Consider the following 22708-nt stretch of genomic DNA (forward strand, 5'->3'; position numbering starts at 1 on the left):
GGAGTCTGCTTCTCCCTCTCCATCTGCCCCTCCTCCCGCTCCATCTCTCTCACTATCTCAAATAAATAAAATCCTTTAAAAAAAAAAAAAAAGGTAGGAGAGTCTTTGATTCAAATTATATCTAAATATACTTAACATTTATTCCCCTCTTATCTAAATAATTGTATCCATTAATTCATATTCAAATCAAATTCAAATGCGTGTCATCTTCCAATATGAAACACCTGGATATAGCTCTCAGAAAAACTACGAAAACTGCCAAAGAAAAATACTTGAACTTTTAGATTTGCATGATTATGAAGGAGGAAAAGTAATGCGTCCAGCAGTCTAGCCCACCCAGAATTGTATTTAAGGCGGCCTCAAGACAGTTTTCTCTTCAGAGCCCCCATAGCTCAGGTAAGTCACAGTCCTCCACCATTCCCCCATTGCATTCACATCTCAGGTAAACTCTTCCTGTAAATCATATTTTTCACTTAGTACTGGAATCTGCCTCCCGCTGTGCTAAGCAACTTGAAGGCAGAGAACATAAACACAAGCCCCGGTTTCTGTTCTCTGAAGTTAACTGTCCAGTGAAGCAACTCACACCTACCCCCTAACCTGACTTCTTTTTTTTAATCCCTCTGTCTCACACCTAATCACACCACTGACCCCATGTTAGGCACACACCTGGAAGAAGGAGCATTGTGCAATTTCTACCAAAGGGACTGCTAATTCATAAAAAGGAAAATGTATTGAGTGAGACGGATAAAATGGGTGTAGGCAAAATCCGGTGAAACTGTAGATCACCCTTCCTGCCTGGAAGAGAAAGAAGAGAGACTAGGAGTTTCCCTTTTTTGTTGGTAATGGTGGCAATTCTGTTCCTTTGTTTTGGGTCAATTACTGGGAAACAGGATACAACTCTGAGCCAAGAAGACAAACGTCCACCTCTGCAAGGGTTGTCTGAAAGCTAATCTCTACTAACATCTCTCAGACTCCACCCTTTTTATTTTCAGGAGGCTTGCTCATCCCCACCTCTTCCAAGGAACTTAGCCAACCATCCAAGCAATGCTGGTGATTAAGCACCACCGAAGCGGCCTAGGAAGAGGTGAAAACAGGTACAGAAGGCAAGACCTCAAGCATGGGACACGCAGTATAAACTAAAGCTCCTCCAAGACCTTCTGGCCAGTTCAGGCTGGAAGTCACAGGGTGAATGTGGAGAAGAGTCTTAGGGTTCAGTCCCCTCGGCAATCAAGTCATTCTAGATAGCCATCCCATCACTGAAGACAGCACAAAAATGTGTTACATGGAGGTCTTCAAGCAACAGGACCTAGCATCCTTGGTTGTCCAAGAAATCGGAGCATCTTCCACAGTCCTCTCATTGCCTTAGACCAATTTGTCACCAACTGCCAGTTCTCCTCCAGTCCTATTTAAAGCCCTGCCTGGTCCAGCTCTTTTTACTTCAAGCCATGGTTACTACAGCCACCTCCCTCGCAGCCTCCCTGACTCCACTCTCTCCCCAACCAGATTTATTAGGCATGAGCTAGCGAGAGAAATCCGACAGCAGGACCACGTGAGCTCCTCACCACCCCAGAGCCCAACAGCCTGGGACTCCAAGCCTGATCTTCAGAGGCACTACACCCCTCGTTTCCCCTGTGCCTCTCCACTCTTCCCACCTTCAGCTTTTTCTTATGAAAGGGCCCAACCTGTCCCCATTCACTCAGATCCTGTCCCTCACATCCTACTCTCCAGCGAAACCTCCAAGCATTTCAATCCTTTCTTTTCTGAACTCATGCAACAGTTTTAGCCTTGCTGTATAGAGAGAATAGTTAAAACACGGGCTCAGAAGTCCAACTGCAAGTCCATCATTATGCAGCCAACTGACCTCAAATAAGTCAAGTCAGTGCCCCCCCCCACACCCTACACCTCAGTTTCTTCACCTGTAAAAAGGAGATAACAGTACCCACCTTAGAGGTGTTCCTGAGGCTGGCATAAAACCAAACCTGCAACGCACTCAGGATAACCAACACAAGCAACACTGGATATCGTGACATGATGTGGCACTTTACACACCATACGGAATGTACACATTAGTCCTCCATTTTAAAATAAATTAACACATCACCGCTAATGTTTTCTAAATGTTTTGTGCGTATCAGAGAAGCAGATGTTAATTTCTTGAGCAGTGCCTCAGAGTGTGGTCCACAACTGTTACTGACCCTCGAAAAGGAAGTTGCAAAAACTGCAAGAGCTCAGAAACTTTCACAGCAATTTGACATTGCCACTATATTCAAGCTGTATTTTTCTAGTACATCATTTTAATCTATCAATCTGCAACAGATTGAAAATTAATTAAAAAAAAAAAAAGAACTGGTCCCTCACTATAGCTTTTTTCAGAAGCACTGTTCTAGAGGGGACAGAAGCAGACTTCTATTTCTTTTCTACACCCCCACATCACCTAGCACAGTGGGAGGTATCAAGTACAAAGTAAATGAAAATATAATTTCAAAAACATTTTGATTGCTTAATAAGAACTTAAAAGCAAATCCCATGTGAGTAGTCAAAATGTAAATAGTATCTCCAATTCATAAAGAACCTTTTTTTCAAGAGGGAGGTGACATTTAATCTAAAACTGACCAAGGAGTAAGAATAGCTCTGACCCCAAAAATATTTTCCATACTGCCTAGTAACACAGCATTGTGTGAACATTAAAGAAAACAAAAAAAAAAAGAACAATGTCAATATTAACCTTCCTCACAGAACTGAGGAGAAAGGTAAATTATTTAGCAATGCCTTGGACATAATTTTGACAGAGCCCCCATACCTTTATGTAAATCCATGTCTTAGCAAAAACTCTCAATGACACTTCAAACAAAATACATTTTTAATAGTTCTTCACTGCTGCCAATGCCTTAAATGGTCCTAATCTCAACAACCTCATTAGATTAATCTGTGAATGAAATGGCTGGAAAAGGAAAGCAGCAAATTCTACCAAATTTTAATTGACAAGGCAGCATTTGCATAGCTGAGCTGTTGCACACTGGATGTGGGCTGAAGGCTAAGTTTGTTCCTGCTGAGGAAAATCTTTGCACATTAAAACTGACTCTGAAAATGCCTATAGAAAACTCAAGATAAACAGGGAGCCCCATAGAAGTCCTGCCTCCACACCTCTCTCAGAGGCAGCAATCTAGAACACTATGCATAAAGTGTCAGTCTCCTGAGGACCTCAATCCCCTGGCCCCAGGGCCAAGTCAGTTTTGCTCAGTGATATCCCTGCTCTCTCCAACAGTTTTAAGTTCTACTTCTCTCTCAATGCCCCCCCAAATCAACAGACATGTTAAAGCTTATAGATTCAACATACTCTCACCTTACTGAACAATTTGCTGTTCACCTGAAGATCATGTCCTATTTCCCATCTCTCTGCCTTTGCTTCTACCATCTGCCCAGAAGGCCTTGTCACCTGGAAAACACCCCCATCCCTGAAGACTTTTCTAATCCCACCAAAAAACTGACCCCTCTCTCATCAGTTCCCAACACCCCCACTGAAATGTGCAATGACTTCACCACCTGGTGAACGGGAGTGTCAGTCCTCCAGTCAAAGTCCCTCAAGGGCTGGAAGCATGTCTTACACATCCTGGCATCCCCATGTCCCATACCAGGCTTCTAATAACCATTGGCTAATAATGACCATCCGGTTACCAGATCCTGTCAACACACATTTAACTTTTACCATATACCAGACTCTCTTCTGGCATCTAGTGATCAGTGGGGAATAAAAGGGACCTGGTCCCTGCTTCACAGAACTCATACTGGTTGGGAGAAAGAGCAGATAAACAAATCAAACAAAACCTCGCTGAGTGCTGAGGACAAAGCAGCACTTCACGGGGATAAAGTGAATAAAGCAACCAAGCAGCAGGAAGCACCCATGCAAAGGTCCTGGGAGAGAAAATGCTCAGCTAAGAGACCACCAATATAGCTGGAACCTCACCCAATGTTACCTCTCCCCTTTGGCCATATCACCCCATCCTCATCTCCCTAACAAGTGCCCTCCTCAGAGCTCCTGCTAACAGGGTCCAGGATCTACAAGCCCTGAAGAGTTCCAGCCTCTGCCTGCTTCTCCATCTCTCTGCACACTCAACAGGTAATCATAGTCAGGATTTGAAATATCTATGCACGTATCACACCCAAATACACATTTCCAGCTTTCACTACTATACACTCCAACCTTGAATCCTGAGAGGCATCTCAGATTCAACACATTTAGAAAGGATCTTGTTCTCTCCATCCCCACCTTCATCACCTTGGAAAAAAATTAAGTTCTTTTGTTCCCTACAGCATGTTGGCTTTGGGACCACCATCAATCTTCCTACCCAACTATGTGAGCCAGTGGCTCTCCAGGTCCAAGCCCCCTGGGATTCGCAATAACTTCCCAATGACAGATCTGTCTTCAAATTGTCTTCAAATCTTTCAATCAAAACAACATACTGTAACAGAATGAATGAAGAAGTAGATGTGAGGGGTGCCTGGGTGGCTCAGTGGGTTAAAGGCTCTGCCTTCAGCTCAGGTCATGATCCCAGGGTGCTGGGATCGAGCCCCGCAGTGGGCTCTCTGCTTGGCAGGGAGCCTGCTTCCTCCTCTTTCTCTGCCTGCCTCTCTGCTTACTTGTGATCTCTGTCAAATAAATAAATAAAATCTTTATAAAAAAAAAAGATGTGAGAATCTAAACATTAAAGAGATTTACAAAAATGTAAGACAATGCTACTGTTTTCACTAAATTTTGTTTCTAAAAAGTTATTGTTCATACAAAATTTTTAAGATTTTATTCTTTTATTTGTCAGAGAGAGAGAGCTCAAGCAAGGGGACCAGCAAGCAGAAGGAGAAGCAGGCTCCCCACAGAGTAGGGAGCCAGATGTGGGACCTGATCTCAGGACTCTGGGATGATGACCCGAATAGAAGACAGACCCTTAGCCGACTAAGCCACCCAGGCACCCAAAAAAAACAAAAAACAAAACAAAACAAAAAAAAACACTTTAACAAGAAACTGGTTTATTACCATTAAATGGATAAAAATTTCTAAAGTTTTTCAGTCTTAATTTCTAATAAAGTAAATATTAAGATATAATTGACACAAACAAAAGCTCTACAGGATCCTCAATAATGTTTACAACTGTTTAGGGGCCCTGAGATTAGAAAGTTTGGGAACCACTGGCCTCAGCTAAAAATGTTGGTATATTCTTGTACTCATCTCTTTCTCTCTTACCCCACACATCCACTTTATCAATTCGGCCACCCAAATAATCTTTCTCTTAAATCCTCTCTTTCTTCTCAAGCCCTTGTTGGCCCAAAAACAGGCTCCTGAAAGATTTCCACATCAAATCTCAGAACATGTAAATGTTATCTTGTTTTGGAAAAGGGTCTTGGCAGATGTAATTCAGTTAAAGATCTTGAGAGGAGATGATTCTGTACTACCCAGGTAGGTCCTAACTTCAGTAACAAGTGTCTGTATAAGGCACACCCCAGGGGGGATACAGGTGAAGACAGAGGTGAAAATCAGACTGAGAGGGCCCCAAAGAAGCCAAGGAACACCTGGAGCCGAAAGAGGCTGGAAGCAGAAGAAAGGGACCCTTCTCCCCTAGGGTCTCCAGAGTGAGTGCAACCCTACCAACACTGCTTATGGACTTGCTGTGAGAGAATAAGATTCCATTGTATTAAGCCACGTGATTTGTGGAAACTACTTACAGCCGCAAGAAACTAATACATCCACCCTGAGGCATGGAATGTCTGGGAACCAACCTAGGCTGACTCTTTACCTCAGTGTGACCTTCAGAGTCACTGTCCCCTCACACTGCAAACATGAGTCACCTTAAATCTCACTCCTTGAACTTCACAACCTGGAATGATCTCACCAGCTCCACTATAATATCCAAATGCCTCAACTAGGCCTACCAAGGCCCCCATAACTCGATCCCACCTTTCTTTCCTACTCCGGCCCAGCTCCCTGCTGCATATCCCACACCATGCCTCAGGCCCACAGCCCAGAGCACATCCCACATTCCTTCTGGCCTTTTGCACAAGCCGCTCCCTCTTCCCCAAAATTAATTTCCTTCCACATCCTCAGCCCCATCTACTCCTACACATCCTTCAAGTCCCAGACTCAAAAATCTCCTCCTCTTTCAGGGCCTGTCAAAAAAATGGGTCACTCCCTCCTGTTTCCACAGCACTTTGTACATTCCTCTCAAAGAACTTCTGAAACATTGTATTCCTTATTTACAAGTCTATCACTTCCTCTAGACCAGGGTTTCTCAACCCTGGAATTACTGATATTTGAGGCCAGATAATCCTTTGGTGGGGTGAGGGGAGCGCCCTGTTCAGAGTACAGGAATGTCAGAAACATTCCTGGTTTCTACCTACTAGATGCCAGGGTCAGCTTGTATGTGCACATATGTGCACATACACAGTCAAGCAACTCAAATTTCTGAAAATATTGCTAATGTCCCTAAGGGAAAGGGGGGAATCACCCCTAAATGAAAACCACCAATCTATATTGAAGTCTTTTGGGGGCCCAGGACCAATGCTCCTACCATTTGTTTTATTGTCACCTCACAAAAGAAATTTTGGGTCCTAGGTTTGGGTCAGGTGCTATGCTCAAAGCCAGAGACACAGAAAAGTTTTAAAAGAAAAAAAAAAAATTTTAAGGGGCACCTGGGTGGCTCAGTTAAGCATCTGCCCTCAGCTCAGGTCATGATCCCAGGGTTCTAGGATCGAACCCCACACTGGGCTCTCTGCTCAGTGCAGAGTTTGCTTCTCCCTCTCCCTCTGCTGCTCTCCCTGTTTGTGCTTATTAGCGTGCATATTGTCTGTCAAATAAATAAATTTTAAAATAAAAATAAATTAAAAAATAGTTTCAGGCCCTTTCCTCATGAAGCCACAGCTGGCAAAGGGCCTACAAGGTGTTCAACAATAGTGGCTAAATGACTCAGTTTGGCAAATACATACATTCTTATATATATAAGTGTGTGTGTATATATATATATATATATATATATATGCATATGTATAGTAATATTTCTCTCAAAACACGGAAAATAAAACCCAAGGGCTAAAACTCTTCTCCCTGGGGCTATAGCATTTCATAACTAAGGGGGAGGGGTTCATTTACATAGAACACAACATGTAAGTATTGCTCCCTGGAAGTAGGTAACTGGTACAACTTGTCTATTTGTATCTCCCAAGAGAGCTACACATAAATAAAGAAGCATCTCAACCAAGAAAATTAAAACTAGATGGGATCGATCCCCAAAACACAGAGCCCACAAAGGCCAATGCCAGAGCTATCTGCACCAGGGGCCACAGAGCTGGAAACCTTCCACCAAAACACCTGAAGACAAGAGTGCCTGAGCTTCCACAGTGTTCTTCCCTCTGCCCAGGAGACCCCATTCAAGATTCTGGCAAGCTGAAAGATCAAATGGTGAGCTGAACAATCCCCAGCTCTCACAGAGACACTGGGTGCCCCAAAATGCAGAGAAATTCTCACTGCCAGGACGAAGCGAGAGTGTTTACCAGAAGCAGTGGCTGTGTACAGAGGGGAGGCCAAGTAAAGTTGCAAGAACAAATCAGGGCACAGAAGTGCTTTGCCCAGATCTGCCTAACAAGTCACTTTAACCTCTCTGGGACTCCATTTCCCTTTGTAGTAAATGAGAACAATGCAACTTTAAGTTGCCTTCTAGCTCTAAACATTCCTGGTTTCCCCCAAACCTAACACAGACCCACAGAATCTTCCTCTCCAAACTGGTTAAGGCTCTTCCTTTCTTCCCACTTCAACCCTTCCTGACAGAAATGGAAATAAAGCCATTTCCATTTCTTCTAAGCTTCTTTTTTAAAGATTTTGTTTATTTATTTTTTTGACAGAGAGAGAAGGAGAACATAAGCTGGGGGAGGGGCAAAGGAAGAGGGTACTCACTGATGTAGTACTCAATCCCAGGACCCGGGGATCATGACCTGAGCTGAAGGGAGACGCTTAACTGACTGAGCCACCCAGGTACCCTTCTCTAAGCTTCTGATAGGCACTGGGCAGAATTTACTGCGTAACAGACAAGATACAAGTGCTCTCTGTCTCTTGCTGTCTATCATTCAAACCAGAGAATAGGAGAGTCCTGAAATATGCAATCTCTGGAAAGGGAGGGGTGGAGGGCTCAAGTTGTGATGACTTCAGGTGCCAATATATACATGAAAAGTACCATAACAGGGGTGCCTAGTAAATAATTACTTAAGTAAATAAAATCTTTTAAAAAAGAAAATTACCATGACGACATCAGAATACTTTCAGTTACAGGAAATTGACAACTGGTCCAAAATGGCTTCAACCATGTGGACATCTACTGTTAACTTCATGAGTCCAGGGAGAGGTGGTCCTGAGGTCAGTTCAGAAGCTTAATTTCCATAATGCCCCTCAATTCCCTCCTCTTGTATTAGCTTTTCATTTACAGGCTTGTTGTCTCATGGGCACAAGATAGATGTCCTAGCTCCACCTACAATATCCTCTAATTACTTTTCCAAAGATAGAAAACTAAGGAGCTATCAGAGCACTAAGAGACAGCATTCTCCCCCTGTGCCTGCACTTTCTTCAGTAAGAAAATATTCTTTAGAAGTCCTAAGGTAGATTTCCACTAAAACTCTTTAGCCAGAATGAAGTCATCTGCTCACTGCTCAAGAAAAGTTAGGTAAGTGAAAGTCTGTCTGGCTTTGAAAAAAAAATTTTGTGGTTAGCAGGTAGGGGAATCCTGGGATAAGAATGATAGTCAAGTAGTCAACTAAGTGGTGCATACAACCGTACCCAGCAGTGTGGTGGTAAATGTTTAACAACCAGCTTTAAAATTAAAAAAAGAAGAAGAAGAAGAAGAAGAAGAAGAAAGGAAAAGAAAAAGAACCTAATCTGCAGCATTTGTGCATTTCCTTGGTGTAAATACTCCCATTATGCCACAGTTCAAGATACCAAAATGATACGAACCAGCGGACAAAATTCTCAAAATCTTAAAAATCAGAAGGTACACATCTGCTCTAGCACACTGCTGAATTTATACCTCACATTTGAGTTTACAACACTCCTTCACATTCAAAGCAAATCTAGATGATTAGGTATTCTTCGCAACCCCTGGCAAGGAAACGGACACAGCACCCCAAATCACACAGTGCAAGTGGCAGTGCTGGAATGCTCAGGTAACAGCCCTCACCCCAACAGCCAGGGTCAGGTGTGTGTGTGTCTGTCCCTACACCCTACCAGATCCCTCTATCTGCTAATCAGCTAACGGAGTTCTAGCTTAGTTTGGAACCAACAACAACCCAACCAGAATTACCTAATTAATTATTCTTAAAGCTATTCCCTCCAATGACAATAGTAGTGCACAAGTATTTTTACAGCTTTGAATAAAGATTAGTACAAAAACAAATCAGCCCTAAGCCCATCCTTGAGAAATAACAATTGTTTGCATGTGGTTGATAAACCCTCCAGATTATGTAGGCTATATTCTTTTTAGGTAAAAATCATGCTATTTTGTAATATGATGACATTTTCATTATGTAATTTTCCTAAACAAATCGGAATCAAGAGGCCAGTATAATGAACACTGTCACCATCACCAACTTCCGACATTATCTAAAGACAATTAAAAGTGCTTCCATGATCCCTTCTCTGCAAGGAAGGTGTAGGAGGTAGGCATCTCCCTCTACACTGCCCTTGGACTTCTTCCCTCCACGTGGCTTGCCCCACGCAGACTCTGAGGTCAGCTCTTCTCCAAGCTCAGAGCACACTGCTAAAGAGAACCCTGAATCGTGTTCATTCTGGCCAACCCCTTCAACTTCTCTACTCCCTGCCTCCTCTGTCAAGAAGCCTCACAAGCGGGGTTCAGAACTGCAGTACAGGAGAACTGCAGAATACATCACAATTTTTAGAGTTTCCACTTGCACTTACTCCATCCTACTTCTGCTTCAGTCTCACGTGTACGCACACCACCTCCTCCTTCCCCCCACCCCGCAAGAGGCACAGGCTGAACAAAGATCCTAGGATTCTGTTCGCCCTCTCCTACGTAGTGCTCCCCCAACACAGTTTGCCTTCCAGACTTCACTCTGTGGTCCTCGAACTTCCTAAAGCATCACATTTCATCACCCCAATTGCCAGCCTAAGTGAAAAACCCAAGAGGTTAACAGATAGCGGCTATACCGAAAATTAACAGCTTTACATGAGTCCCCAAAGAGCCCAGTTGAAAGCCCAGGCCCACAGTCAAACAGTAAACTCCACTGCCCTGAACAAGTCCAAAATCATCCTCACAGGACAAAGCAAGACCTGCTCCCCGAAGCCCCATTTTAGCCAAGTGCACTGAGAAGGGAGCTTGTGGATATTTCAAGGGCAAGGCAGGGCATTCTACCCAGCTATAAACCATGAACAGCTGAGAGAAAACAAGCCTATTCTGGGAACCATGGTTATGAGAAGAGAACTTCAGGGGGGAAAGTAGCTAAACTCATCCACACTATTTTGTACCAAAAAGTACTAATACTTCAAATGGTATATTTGTCTAAAGATTTTAATACATCAAATAGTGGGAAGCAGGAATACGGGAGAGTCTGGTTTACAAAATTTTCTAAAGATAAAGATAACCAAAACCATTGTTCTCAAACTTTACATATTTAGGAATCACCTGAAAAGCTTGTTTAAAATGCAAATTCCTCAGCCTCCTTCCCAGAAATTCTGACTCAGCAAGTCTGAGGTGGGCTTAACACGCCTCCTTGACAATTCTGCTGCAGGTGTTAGCAGACCCTGAGAAATGACAGCCACTTTTGTTTCTACTCCCTGGCCACAAAGTTTGGTTAGCAACACTTCTGCAAGCAGTAGGGAGAAGCAGGGCCTCTGACCCAGCGAGTCCGACACTGATTCTGGCCTAAGAGTCCCATGAGACAAAAGTTAAACATACAGATGTAAATATACAGATGTTCCTCCCAGAACGCTGGTATTCAGGGAGGTCTATGATGGGCCCAGGAGCCAGCCAGCTAATCTCGGGAGGAAGATTTTCCCCTTTCTCTTCTGGTCCTCCAGGCAACTAGTCAACCTGTCCTTTCTTCCCAGGCAACTTTATCAACAAACATCCTCCTTCTCAAAGATTATAAAGAAACAATTTTCTCAAAGATTACAAAGAATCAAATTTTCACCTCCCCTCACCGCACCTCCCCAGCTGTCTCTAAAATAACCGTTTAATGTGTTTTAAGAGTTTTACATGCTAACAAGAAAACTAACAGGCTTTGCCAAAATGAAACAAGCACTGGGGCAGTCAGATATTATAAATACAACTGCTCATTAAGAGTTCTTTCTGCATTTTATTAATTTCTGCAAGAACCATTTACTTAACTCCTAGTCTAATCCCAGGCACAAAGTACTCAAAACTGTGACTACCACAGACAAGCCCCACCCCCTCACGCAGTTTACATTCTAGTGTGGAAAGCCATGGAGAAAATCAACAACCGTTTCAGTGACCAGCATTGCCAAAACCTATTAGCACAAAATAATAAGCTAGCAAGGATGAGGAAAGATGGGTTACAAGGAAGGCTTCCTTGAGACAGAGTCTCTAAGAGCTAAAGGACAGAAAAACAACAAGGGCAGTAAGGGACAGGAACAGACACCAAAGAGCTGAGCCTGCTGGAAAGGGAGAGCAGTGGCCACTGGTCCTACCACACAGCCAGGAGGGCAATGAGCAACAAGTCTGCAAGGAATCAAAAAAGCCCAGAGGCCAACTCTCAAAGACAGGGTCTTATGGATATTATATACAAGGGGAAGTCCTGGGACTCTTTAACAAGGAAGGGGTTATCCCAGTAGTAGTCATCTAAACAGAGCACTCTGTGTGCCAGATGTGGTTCCAATCTTGTTTTATCTTTCCAGCAAGCCCATGTGGTAGGAACAAATATGAACCCCATTCCACAAGTGAGATCTGAGTCAAAAAGGCAGTAAGTGATGAAGCCAGAACTCAAAGCCAGGTGGTCTGGCTACAGGTGGTGGTTGTAGAAGTGGACAAGGGCCAGATGGTAGAGCCCTGATGGCCTAGGTAAGGAATCTATTATTCCAAGTGTAATAGAAAGCCATTAGAGGGGGACTGAGACTTCCTAACTCCCTCCCTTTGATCTGAGCCAAGAGGGCACAACTTCTGGGAAAAGCCCTGCACACCCTGGCTGAGTTGGCTGCTAAACCAAACTACTGCAAATTCAGCCATATACAGATGCCTAGACCTGCCCTACCTACATCAGGCAGAACTCTCTAGCCTCTGCAGAACTGGATGCCTTCTTTCTAGCTCAGGGTCTTTAAAGTGGGGCCCTGGACCAGCAACCATCAGATCACCAGGCATCTTGTTAGAGATGCAAATTATGGGGCCCTGGCTCAAAACTACTGAATCTGAAAAACCATTTGTTTTTAACAAGCTCTACAGGTGATTTGGATAGGTCAAGTTTGAGAACACCTGTTCTGGGTTATCCACATGCAGACAGGACCACCCACTACTCCACCCACCTTCTCCAACCCCCCACCAACTCCCTTCCACTACTCTCCCAAGGTTTACTGGACTTGTCCTTGGGCAGCCTCTGAGCTCCACACCCAGCCTTCTATCCCCTCTACTGGTGGGACTCTATCTAGAGTTCACATAAAAAAAGCTCACAGATTGTCCCAAACTATTTTTCTAGGTAATTTGACTTCCTGAAAATATTTATTATTTAGCTGTGTAGGTCTCTCTCTTTTTTTTTTTTTTTTTAATATTTATTTGAGGGAGAGAGAGATTGTGAGAACGAGCATGAGAGGGAGAAGCAGACTCCCCATGGAGCTGGGAGCCCGATGTGGGACTCGATCCTGGAACTCCAGGATCATGACCTGAGCCGAAGGCAGTCGCTTAACCAACTGAGCCACCCAGGTGCCCCTGGGCCTCTTCTACCCCAGGGTAAAATCCTCTTCCTTCCTACTTCTAGGGTTTAACTTTCAGTCTTGTAACCTCCAAGGCTGGATGTCAAGGATAATTTCTGCCTTATCCTAGACTTTCCCCTACACCCTTCAATCACCAGATTTCCTCTTTTTATTCATTCATTCCCACTTTCATTCAAACATTCCAACAAGTATTCACACCCTTAGCATCCCAGGAATGAAATACACTAGGTGGCAGGTACTTTAGTGATACCTAAAAACAGCACTCACCCCGCTCTCACAAAACGGGCCCTTTAGTGGGGGATGGTGGCATGCAAATAAATACAAATTACAAATTATATGGTTATACTAGAAAGGCCTCTGAGAAGGTCATTGGGCTGAGACTGACGGATGAAGAGACAGGCCCTGACAGCATCTGGGTGTTGAATCCATGCCAGACTCTAGTCAGTCTAAATGCTTTACATGTACCACTCATGTGATGTTCCAATAGCCCAACAGAACTACAAGAGGGTATACTGAGGGATGGGGAGAATAAAGAATATGTAAACAGGAGAGTCAAGTTTCAAACCCAGGCAGACCCGGCTCCAGAGCTACCCTCCTCACCACAGGCTAAGGTGAGAAGAGGCGGGTGAAATAGGCAAACAAGTGTCCAGGCAGACAAATGGGCATGTATATAAGCCCACGGACAGAGAAAAGTCAGGCTGAAGGAGAAAGGAAGTCATATTAGTGAAACTGGGGAGCAGTGGACGGATTAGAAACGTATGTGGGAACTGGACAAGATATCCTGAAACATGTATTATGGAGTATAAGCGGAACTCAACGGGCGCCTGAGTGGCTCAGTTGTTAAGCATCTGCCTTCAGCTCAGGTTATGATCCCAGGATCCTGGGATCCAGCCCTGAGTCAGGCTCCCTGCTCTGCGGAGAGCCTGCTTCTCTCTCTCCCACTCCCCCTGCTTGTGTTCCCTCTCTGTCAAATAAATAAATAAAATCTTGGGGGAAAAAAAGGGGGGGGGGAATCAAGGTGACTCTCAGTTTTCTGATTCCTTTTCAAGGCTTGAGGACAGTAAGAAAACAAAGTATTATATTAAAAAAAAAAAAAAAAGTCCTGTGGAGTGCTGATGTACAGGCAAGCTCTCAAAAAAATATAGTCAATCGGTCAAGCAGGTTAAAGCTTCCAGTTCACCCCACCCTCCCCTCCTTCTCCATAGGGGATCTTCATTCATGGGTTCCAGCCCATCTTCCAGGAGATGTTCTCCAGAACACCACTTGCACTGGTTAACAATAATAAGAATCACACCTATAGTAATAAGAAGAGCTTCCACCAGGATGAGGGTTTTTCTCACACAAATGCAATGCATTTCAAACCAGGGTTCTCAAAATTTTCTGAATAGAACAACTATACTAATTTACAAATGAGAAGTTATGCAAGTTGCCCAAGGCCACACAACTGCAAAGAGGCTGAATCAGAATCCAAATCCAGGTCTGCCCAATTTCAAAGCCCATACTTCCTCCATTAAATCAGCATTTCCCCTTATGTGGGATAAAGATCTCTAATGGAACACAACAAGTTTAAATGCTCAGGTAAACTTTTTTTTACGATTATTTATTTATTTATTTGACGACAGAGATCACAAGTAGGCAGAGAGGCAGGCAGAGAGTAGAAGGGAAGCAGACTCCCTGCCAAGCAGAGAGCCCGACTCGGGGCTCGATCCCAAGACCTTGGGATCATGACCTGAACTGAAGGCAGAGGCTTTAACCCACTGAGCCACCCAGGCGCCCCACAGGTAAACTTTTTAAAGTTTTAATAGTTAAAGTCTGGTTTTATTATGTGTAACCCTATGTGCGTGTAATATCAGCTAGATAAAAATTTAATACATACATAGGCACAACAGGATTCTAACTTTTGCATTACATATTTATATGTGAATCATGACTTCATGTGTATTGCTGCCTAGGAAACAAAGTTTCTTAAAAGTTAAAGAAAACGTGAGAATAAAAGTACAGGTGATCCAGGGATAGGGTAGAACTCTTGAAGCAGTTCATAAATAACTGAAGCTTGTGAAACACTGCTCACCACACCACCACCCAAGAACAGCCAAACACCTGTTCCATATTGTACTCAAATTTGGCTACAGTCACACATAACTCTGACTCTGCTCCAGAGGATGAAATACTGGCTGCCTTGGGGGAAAGGACATAATAGCAGAACAACACGATTTAGTATAAGTCCTTCTTAACACAGTATTGGTTTGGACATAAATACTGGTTCCGTGGTCCAAATCCTCTGCTTCTTTATCACACACTTTGATTAAGTCAGGTAAAGCTTTCTTGGGCCTCAGTTTCCCTTTGTTAAAAGGAACTTACAGAAAATGGGCTCTAAGGTTACTTCAATTTTAGCATTCCATAAAATGTTGCAAAATCCTAAAATCCAAAATTATTTTTTACAATCAGAGAGGCCCCAATCCTCAATGAGCACTGACCTAAGGAATAAACGCTAAATAAGCCCACACAGCATCTCAGACGACCATCTCGTAACTAGGGAGATGATTTTAATTACACTTCCCTCTGGAAAATGTGGCAAGACCGTAAAAGATGAGAAAGATGAGCCAATCAGTATCCTTGTCCCCACCAAAAGTTTTTTAAATTCCTGACACTAATTTTTAAGTTACTAGCTTTGTTACAGTTGGTCCTTAGTGTCTGCTATTTCTAGTCCTTAACAATTCACTTTCATCTGGGTGGGATTAGCCCAGAGAGAAATAGCTGGAGAAGAAATCTGCAAGATCTCCTCAATCCATCTTCATGTTAAGCCTCAACTGGGAACCACCTGTAAACCAGCTTCAATCTGAATTACTCCATGGATGCTCAAACATGTTGATGTGCTTATGCCTCTAAAAGGAATTGCCACTCCTAAATTTTTAGAAACATTAACAGACGTTTAACCAAAACTATTACTGAAATAGATACCTTTATCAAAAAAGGAAGTCTTAAGGACCCCTCCTGCCTTCTTTACAAAACCTTTTCTTGATATCGCTGGGCCTCCAAACTTTTAATAGAGGGTTTTTAGATCCCCATAAAGAAGTTGTGCAATGCGCTCACTTCGCTTTTTTTGCTGAAGAAAATAGACAATGGGTGGGCTGCAGCTGGCAAACTCAGAAAGCACAGCTGGGTAGCAGGTGATCTTAAAAAAAAAAAAAAGAAAGAAAGGCAAATCCCTGGGCAAATTGTGTAGCCAAGGGTGATCATTATAACTGGTGAGTTGTTACATAATTACTTCTTAACTACTGACAAAAACATAAATGGCTATAAAATGCCATGGTTACTCTAGACATTGAAGCTAATGTACCTAAGGCAAGAGTCAAGCTTTCTCCAATTTCATTCAGAGACATAAGCAATCTCGGGACTTACTACCCTTCCAAGGTAACCCGTCTGCTTTTCCATATACAAAACAGCCTCCAGCAATTAAACCAATCGCCTCTAGGGACGAAAATCAGGCTCCCCTTAATATTGATTTTTTTTTTTAAAAGAAAAGGGGATACGTTCAAAGTACGTTCAAAGAGCTAAATATTTGTTCACCTCGATAAAAACGACTTCCACTCCAAACTGGAAAATTTTAAAAGAAAAGGTCTCCCCCTCACCCCGCCCCCCCCCCGTCCCTGCTCAGCTGGCGCAAAACGTAAGACCTGTGTCGGATGCACTGCATTCCAGCATTTTTCAAAAAGTTTACGAGGATTTACCGAAGCAGCAGGGAGAAAAATAAAGCCAGCAGAAGCGGGGGAGAGCGAGCAAGAGGGTTTCGGCAAAGAGGCACCCGGTGAAGCACCCGGCGGCGCCGTGCAAGGCCCGGTAACGGGGAAGCGACCCGGCACCCGGAGAGCGAGCACCCCAGTGGAGCGCAGAGACTGGCAGCCGCTGGGTCTTCGCCGCCTGGGGGTCCCCTAGCCCCCCAGCCCGGTCACCGCCGCCTGCCCCCCTCTCGAACCCTGCCCCCCCCCCCCCCGCAGCGCCGGCGATGTCCGCTGGGCCAACTTGGCCCCGGGTCAGCGCTGCGGAGCGCGGCCCCAGTTGCCGGGGAGGCCGCCGGCGCCCTTACCTCCTTCTGCTTGGGGTCTTGCGGGTAGACGTCGGGCGGCCCGAGCCGGGGGCGTTTCAGCGGTCTCTGCTCATAGCTGAGAAGCCCGAAGGCGGCCATGATCTCTCATGTTAACCGGCAAAATGAATGAGAGTTGGAGCTGGAGCAGCCGCCTCTGAGCACCAGGGAGCAGCACTTTGCAGACAGACTCCCTCTCTCCCCCTCCTCGCTCGCTCACTGTGGCGCTGCAGGCAGGAATAAAGCAGGTTGGATGCTGCCGCTGCCCGGCACGCAGACACGCACTGATGGGGGCAGTCTTCGTCGGGCACCCAGCTGCGCTTCGGCCCCGGGACGCACCGCTCGGGTGGCGACGGCGGAGGAGCTGGAGGTCCGCGTGGGTCCCCCGCGGCGCCAGCCTCCCGGTTACCCCCAACCACCACCACCAGCCCTATCCCCAGGGGGAGGAGCAGCTGATGGGAACGTGTGACTTTTTTCACCAATGGACCCAAACCCACCCCAGCCGGACAGAGGGTGGGGAGTGGGGGAGGGGTATTGGGGGAAAAAAAACTTTTCTTGGCGCCTAGGCGGGTGGCTCAAGTGCTCACCCAAGGTGAGGGTGGCCCTCCAGCCCCGGGAAGAGACTGCGGAGAAGCCCGCCCCCGCCCCTCTTCCACGGCAGGGATCCTTCACGCGCCCCGCAGACCCCGGCACCTGAGCGCGGACCCGGCCGGGGCGGAGGGAGAGAGGCCTGGAGAGGTGGGGAAGGCAGGGATGCGGACTGGGAGAAGCGGCCGGTGTCTCCTAGACGCCTGCCGGGCTCCGGTGGCGCATCCGAGGCTCTGGTCCCCTCGGCGGCTCCGGGCAGGCGCTGAGGCGCGCTGCTGGCGGTCGCGGCGGCTGGAGGGGGCCGTGCTCACGGTGGCGCGGGGCCGATTTAACCCTTTGCTGCCCCTCCAGGGGCTAAGGAAAAGGGGGAGGAGGGCTGGCTGCGAGCGCCGACGGGGACAGCCGGCCCGCGGACGTCTCGGACTCCTCCAGCCCGCCGCCTCCCCACCGGCCGCAGCTCCTCCTCCCACCCCACCCCCTCAACAGTTTACCTGTTGGTCCCGAGCTAGTGGGTAGGGGCCGACGGCGGCACTCGGGCGGCCACAGCCTCCATGATTCGGGCTGGGATGGGGGGGTGGGGGGGGATTGGATTGGATTTTATTTGTGAGGTATCAGTCTCGTCCAGGCGAGCTCCGGGGACACCGCGAAGTTTGCCACTGTCTGGGGGCGGCGGGCGACGCCGGCTCGCCGCTGCTGGCGTTCTCGCCCCCACGGCCCGCGAGCGCGAGCTTCCGAGTTGGCGGACGGCGGCGCGACGGCCGCACTGAGCATGCCCAGCTCGGCGGCCGGACCGCGGAGGAGTTGGCTGCGAGCGCGCTCCGATCCGCCTCTCCGGGTTTTCGCAGCCGCAGAGCGCGCAGCCCGCGGGCCCCGGCGCCGGGGTTGGTCCCGGGGTGAAACTGGGCTAGGGAGGGGGCGCCCGCTGGACCCTTCTCCCCGCCGCGGGCCGCGCTGTCCGCCTCGACCTCTCTTCGGGGTCGCTGTCCCCGTGGCCTGGGCCGGAAACCTCACCTGCGCCCGGCGTGTGGAGGGAGGGAGGCGATCCTCCAGGGGAGACCTTGGTCATCCAACCCGCCAGTGCTCCCCGCTCGCTTCGGGGCGTGGGCACCGAGATGCTGGGCCACCTGCCGCGAGCACTGCGAGACCGGAGCCGCGGGGGCGGGCCTGGCCTGTCCCGAGGGACCCGGCGGGAGGCGCGCCCGGGAGGATGTGCCGGCACTTGTCCAAGAATGATGGCTGCCATTTATAGAGCCCTCTCCCTTCGTGCCAGGATCTTGACAGTTTAAAGGTCTCCGATCCTTAAAAAATAAATGAACCTTACACGTTTTGCCGTACCCTTTTTATAGATGGAGAAATTGAGTCGGCTCAGTGAGGCCCGGTGACTTGTTCAAAGCCACAAATCTACATCAGCCTGATCCCAAGTTTCGGTCCTATTTTCCACGATTTAGGGTTTGAAGGACTGGGTTCCCCAACTGCCCTTACCTGCTTGTGTCACGTCCCCCACACCCTGAGGAATTTCCAGACTCCGGTTACATCTTCTATAAAATGGTATAAGCTTGATCTTACCCAAAAGCCTTTATACAGGACCCGGCATATAGTAGGTGCTCAGATGTTGCCCAAAATCTAAGTACTTACTTCAGCTGACTTGAAGCAAAAGGGGAGGAAGAAAAGGTAGATAAGGGGATGGAATGTGGTAGAGGCCAGTTTCTCACTCTTGACCCTGATCTGTTAGCCGTTCTCAAAACAACCTAAGGCCAAGTCAGACCTATAGTTTTTAGTTTCTTTACTCAGTGTGAGCACCTAGTTTTAGAGAACTGTTACCCTCCACCAGGAGGCATTTCCTGACCACTTTCTGCACCCTGCCTCAAGGGTTTTTCTTCCTAATACCTTGGGTGTATCTTGAAAGCTGAACTTGCCCTTGTGATAAAGGCATCTGCCAAATCTAACTCTCTCTCTAGAAAAAAAGGACAGTTATCTAACTTTATTAGGAAAATTATCAAAGATAACAAAAAGCAGGAGAAATGGTATAATGAATTCCCAAGTACTCATCTCCCAGCTGTGGTGATTATCAAAATTTCACCATTCTTTTATCTCCCCCACCCAACACATTGACAGGCACTAAGAGGACTCTGTTACACGTTGTTGCAACTTAGGCACACGGCCTGCAACACTACAGGGTGGTCACCCAATGGTTGGGTGGGTAGGTATGTGGGTCCATAGATCACTGTGGGTACCTTCTGCTGACATTCAAGTCTGATAGGAGATGTAACCTCAGTTCCTCCTTGGAAATACCTAGACAAGAGTCTTTAACTGGCCTCCACAGAGGAAAAAGTTTTGAAGCACTCAAAATCATCTGACCATAAAGATTTTATTTGCAAATAAAAATGTATTAGTACTTGTCCCTAGTGTTTGGGAAAAAGAGCCCCTGGTCTCCCTCTCTTTCTAATTCCCTTGTCTTGATACAGTCTGGCATGGATTCTTTGGCCCTCTCAACGTGGGGATAAAAAAAAAAAAAGTGTTTATGCATTGAGATACTAACTCAAAAATCATTCTTTCACACATGGACTTCCCATGGGCATTTGGCTCCATCATCTGGGCACTTCTGTTCTTCATGGTGCAGCCCCATCTCCAGTCTACCTTTTTCCTCCTTAATCCTTCATCCCAGTTAGCTCTCAATCCTATTTCCAACCTTGGAATTCCCACGCCCTTCATTTTCCAGTAGCCACCTGAGGACAGTCCTTAGTGTCCAGACTCCTGTATGAAGTTTACCCCAAACTCTTGAGGCACAAGATAATCCTTCAGTTCTTTCAGTGCACTTAATTCTCATTTTCTTAACAGCTCATCATTTGTTGCCATGCATTCAGATTATGTCACACAATAATCTTATTCTCCCATACCCACCTTATCCTCTTGCTCTCCTTCCATTCAAGTTAGTCTTTAAGCTGACTAAGGCCAGTTAAAAAGGAAGCCATCATGATCTACACTGTCCTTGAATTTCTCATCTCAGTGCTGGTTAATACAACAGACAGGCACAAATTCTGTGGAATAATGTGAGCCTCATTTGCTACTATTCCTATAAGGGGCATCTTAACATTACCTGGCTAATGACCCTGGGGCCTGGAAACAGTTTGCACAGAACAGGAATTACTCAGTTCCCAGCCTAGACCTCAGTCTAGTCAGAAGTGAGTTCAGGCACCTGAGGAAGGTTAGTCCACCCGGTGAAGGAAAAGAATTGAAATGTAGCTAGAAAATGAGTAATCACAAACCATTTTACAAATATAGTGTGAAGTTCAATCTCTAGGGCCACTTTTGTGGGTTGACAAGTGTTTCAAAGCTGACCCCTTTTTCTACATCACATACAAGGAGCCCTTGGACTCCAAGATCCCTCAGCATCAGGAATCTTCTTAGCTGCTAAAGTTCCCTCTGCAAGACCTGGTTTTCAGATTTCTGCAAGAAGTCTGTCATAGCTGGGGCTGCTTTTGTAGTCCTGGGCAAAGTCCCTTTAAGACAGCTCATGGCTGGCTTTCTCTCTCTACATTTGGTCTGCAAAAAATACACAGATGTCTTTGCCTGCACATGTTCTAGTGCAGGCATTTTCTCACCAGCTTTTTCTCCTTGCCCACCATGGACACATTCCACAAGCCACGTGGCTCTTCACTTTGAAAGCTCCCCAGTCTGGGTCACCGACCAGTTCTTCAAGTTCATGCAAACTGCAGTGGGCAATGTCAAGCACCCAGGCCAGTAGTCCCTTCAAAGAGCTTTTCACAGGTTTGAGGTGAGGAATAAAATTTCTCTGACAAAAGGCAGAGACACAACCCTTTTTCAGAGCAAGTTTCCAAAGAATGAGAGTGGAAAACGGCTAGGAGCAGAGGTAGGCTGTTGATCCACCAGGTGCCATGGTCCTATTATCCCTATTTTACAGATTAGCAGGTGAGGTTCCAGAGGTGAAGTCACTGGCATAAGGCCATTGAGTTAGCGAGTGGCAATGCCAGGATCAACTCTCCAACCTACGCTCATTATTGTCAGTGTGCTCCGTGTATTAATTATCATTTACATAACACATATAAAAGTGAGCCTCAGAAGACAGGTCTGGTATGAGAGAAGCAAAACTCCTGACAGCTCGCGCTGGCATAGAGCATGGTTCCACTCAAGTGGAAAGAAACAATTCTCAGTATAGTGCCTGTAGGTGAAGTAATTAAAATTGCTGGGTTTCCCCATGGGACTGATGCTTGTCCAGGTGTATATATTACTGTGTTTTGTTAACAGATTGTCTACAGGCAGTCTTGCTTACTTTCGGTTTTTCTATATCCCCGTTACATTTAAATGCACTTGTGGTGTGTCTGCTTCTGACTCGAAAAAGAAAAATCTCCCCTTCTCTTAGTCTCTTAAAAAAGAGGAAAAATGAGAATGACTTGAGAAGGTGGGTCAGCATAGGGAAAAGAGAAATGGAGGATTCATTTGGGATAGTCCAACCAAATGGAATGTTTAATATAGTCTTTAGGCCACCTGTAGAGATGTAGAGAATACAGACATTAAGACCCTCTAAAGCAGCACTGACAACAGAATCATATTGCTAGTCAAATATATACTTTCACATTTTTTTTAGTAGCCACATGAGAAAAGTAAAAAGAAACAGATGAAGGTAATTTTAATAATACATTTGTTCTAACCCAGTATAGCCAAAATATTGCCATTTCCACATGTGATCATTTTTTAATGTGTTAATGAGACATTTTGCATTCTTTATGATAAGTCTTAGAAATCTGGTGTGCAATTTACACTTAAAGCCCATCTCATTTCGTTTATTTATTCTTAGCAATTTCTACACCCAGTGCGGGCCTCAAATACACAGGCCTGAAATTAAGAGTCGCATCTCCTCCGACTGAGCCAGTCAAGCCCCACAAGCACATCTCATTTCAGACCAGCCTATTTCACGAGTTTAGTTATCACATGTTGCTAGTGACTACTATTTTGGTCAGCCCTGCTCTAAAGGGATGTTTCAGTACTAGTGAACCTACAACACATACAATCTTCATAAAATCACTGAGGAGGCAGGTGCGTTTCCAAATTAGAAGACCAAAAAGTAGCCAAACACATAAAACAGGAAGAAG

General features: G+C 45.8%; 1 protein-coding gene across 4 annotated transcripts in view; it reads right to left on the minus strand.

Moving 5' to 3' along the window:
- Positions 1-18148, minus strand: part of MED12L (mediator complex subunit 12L) — a 324770-nt gene extending 306622 nt beyond the window's left edge. For all 4 annotated transcript variants that reach the window (XM_046002172.1, XM_046002171.1, XM_046002170.1 and 1 more), the window contains exons 1-2: positions 18089-18148; positions 17013-17236 (exon numbers count right to left, since the gene is read on the minus strand). In XM_046002172.1, the coding sequence (XP_045858128.1) occupies positions 17013-17111 (99 nt within the window). In that variant the 5' untranslated portion in view covers positions 17112-17236; positions 18089-18148. The remainder of the gene's footprint in view (positions 1-17012; positions 17237-18088) is intronic.
- Positions 18149-22708: the final 4560 nt, after the last annotated feature.

This window comes from Meles meles, chromosome 4, assembly GCF_922984935.1.
Source record: "Meles meles chromosome 4, mMelMel3.1 paternal haplotype, whole genome shotgun sequence".
NCBI classification, from domain to species: domain Eukaryota; kingdom Metazoa; phylum Chordata; class Mammalia; order Carnivora; family Mustelidae; genus Meles; species Meles meles.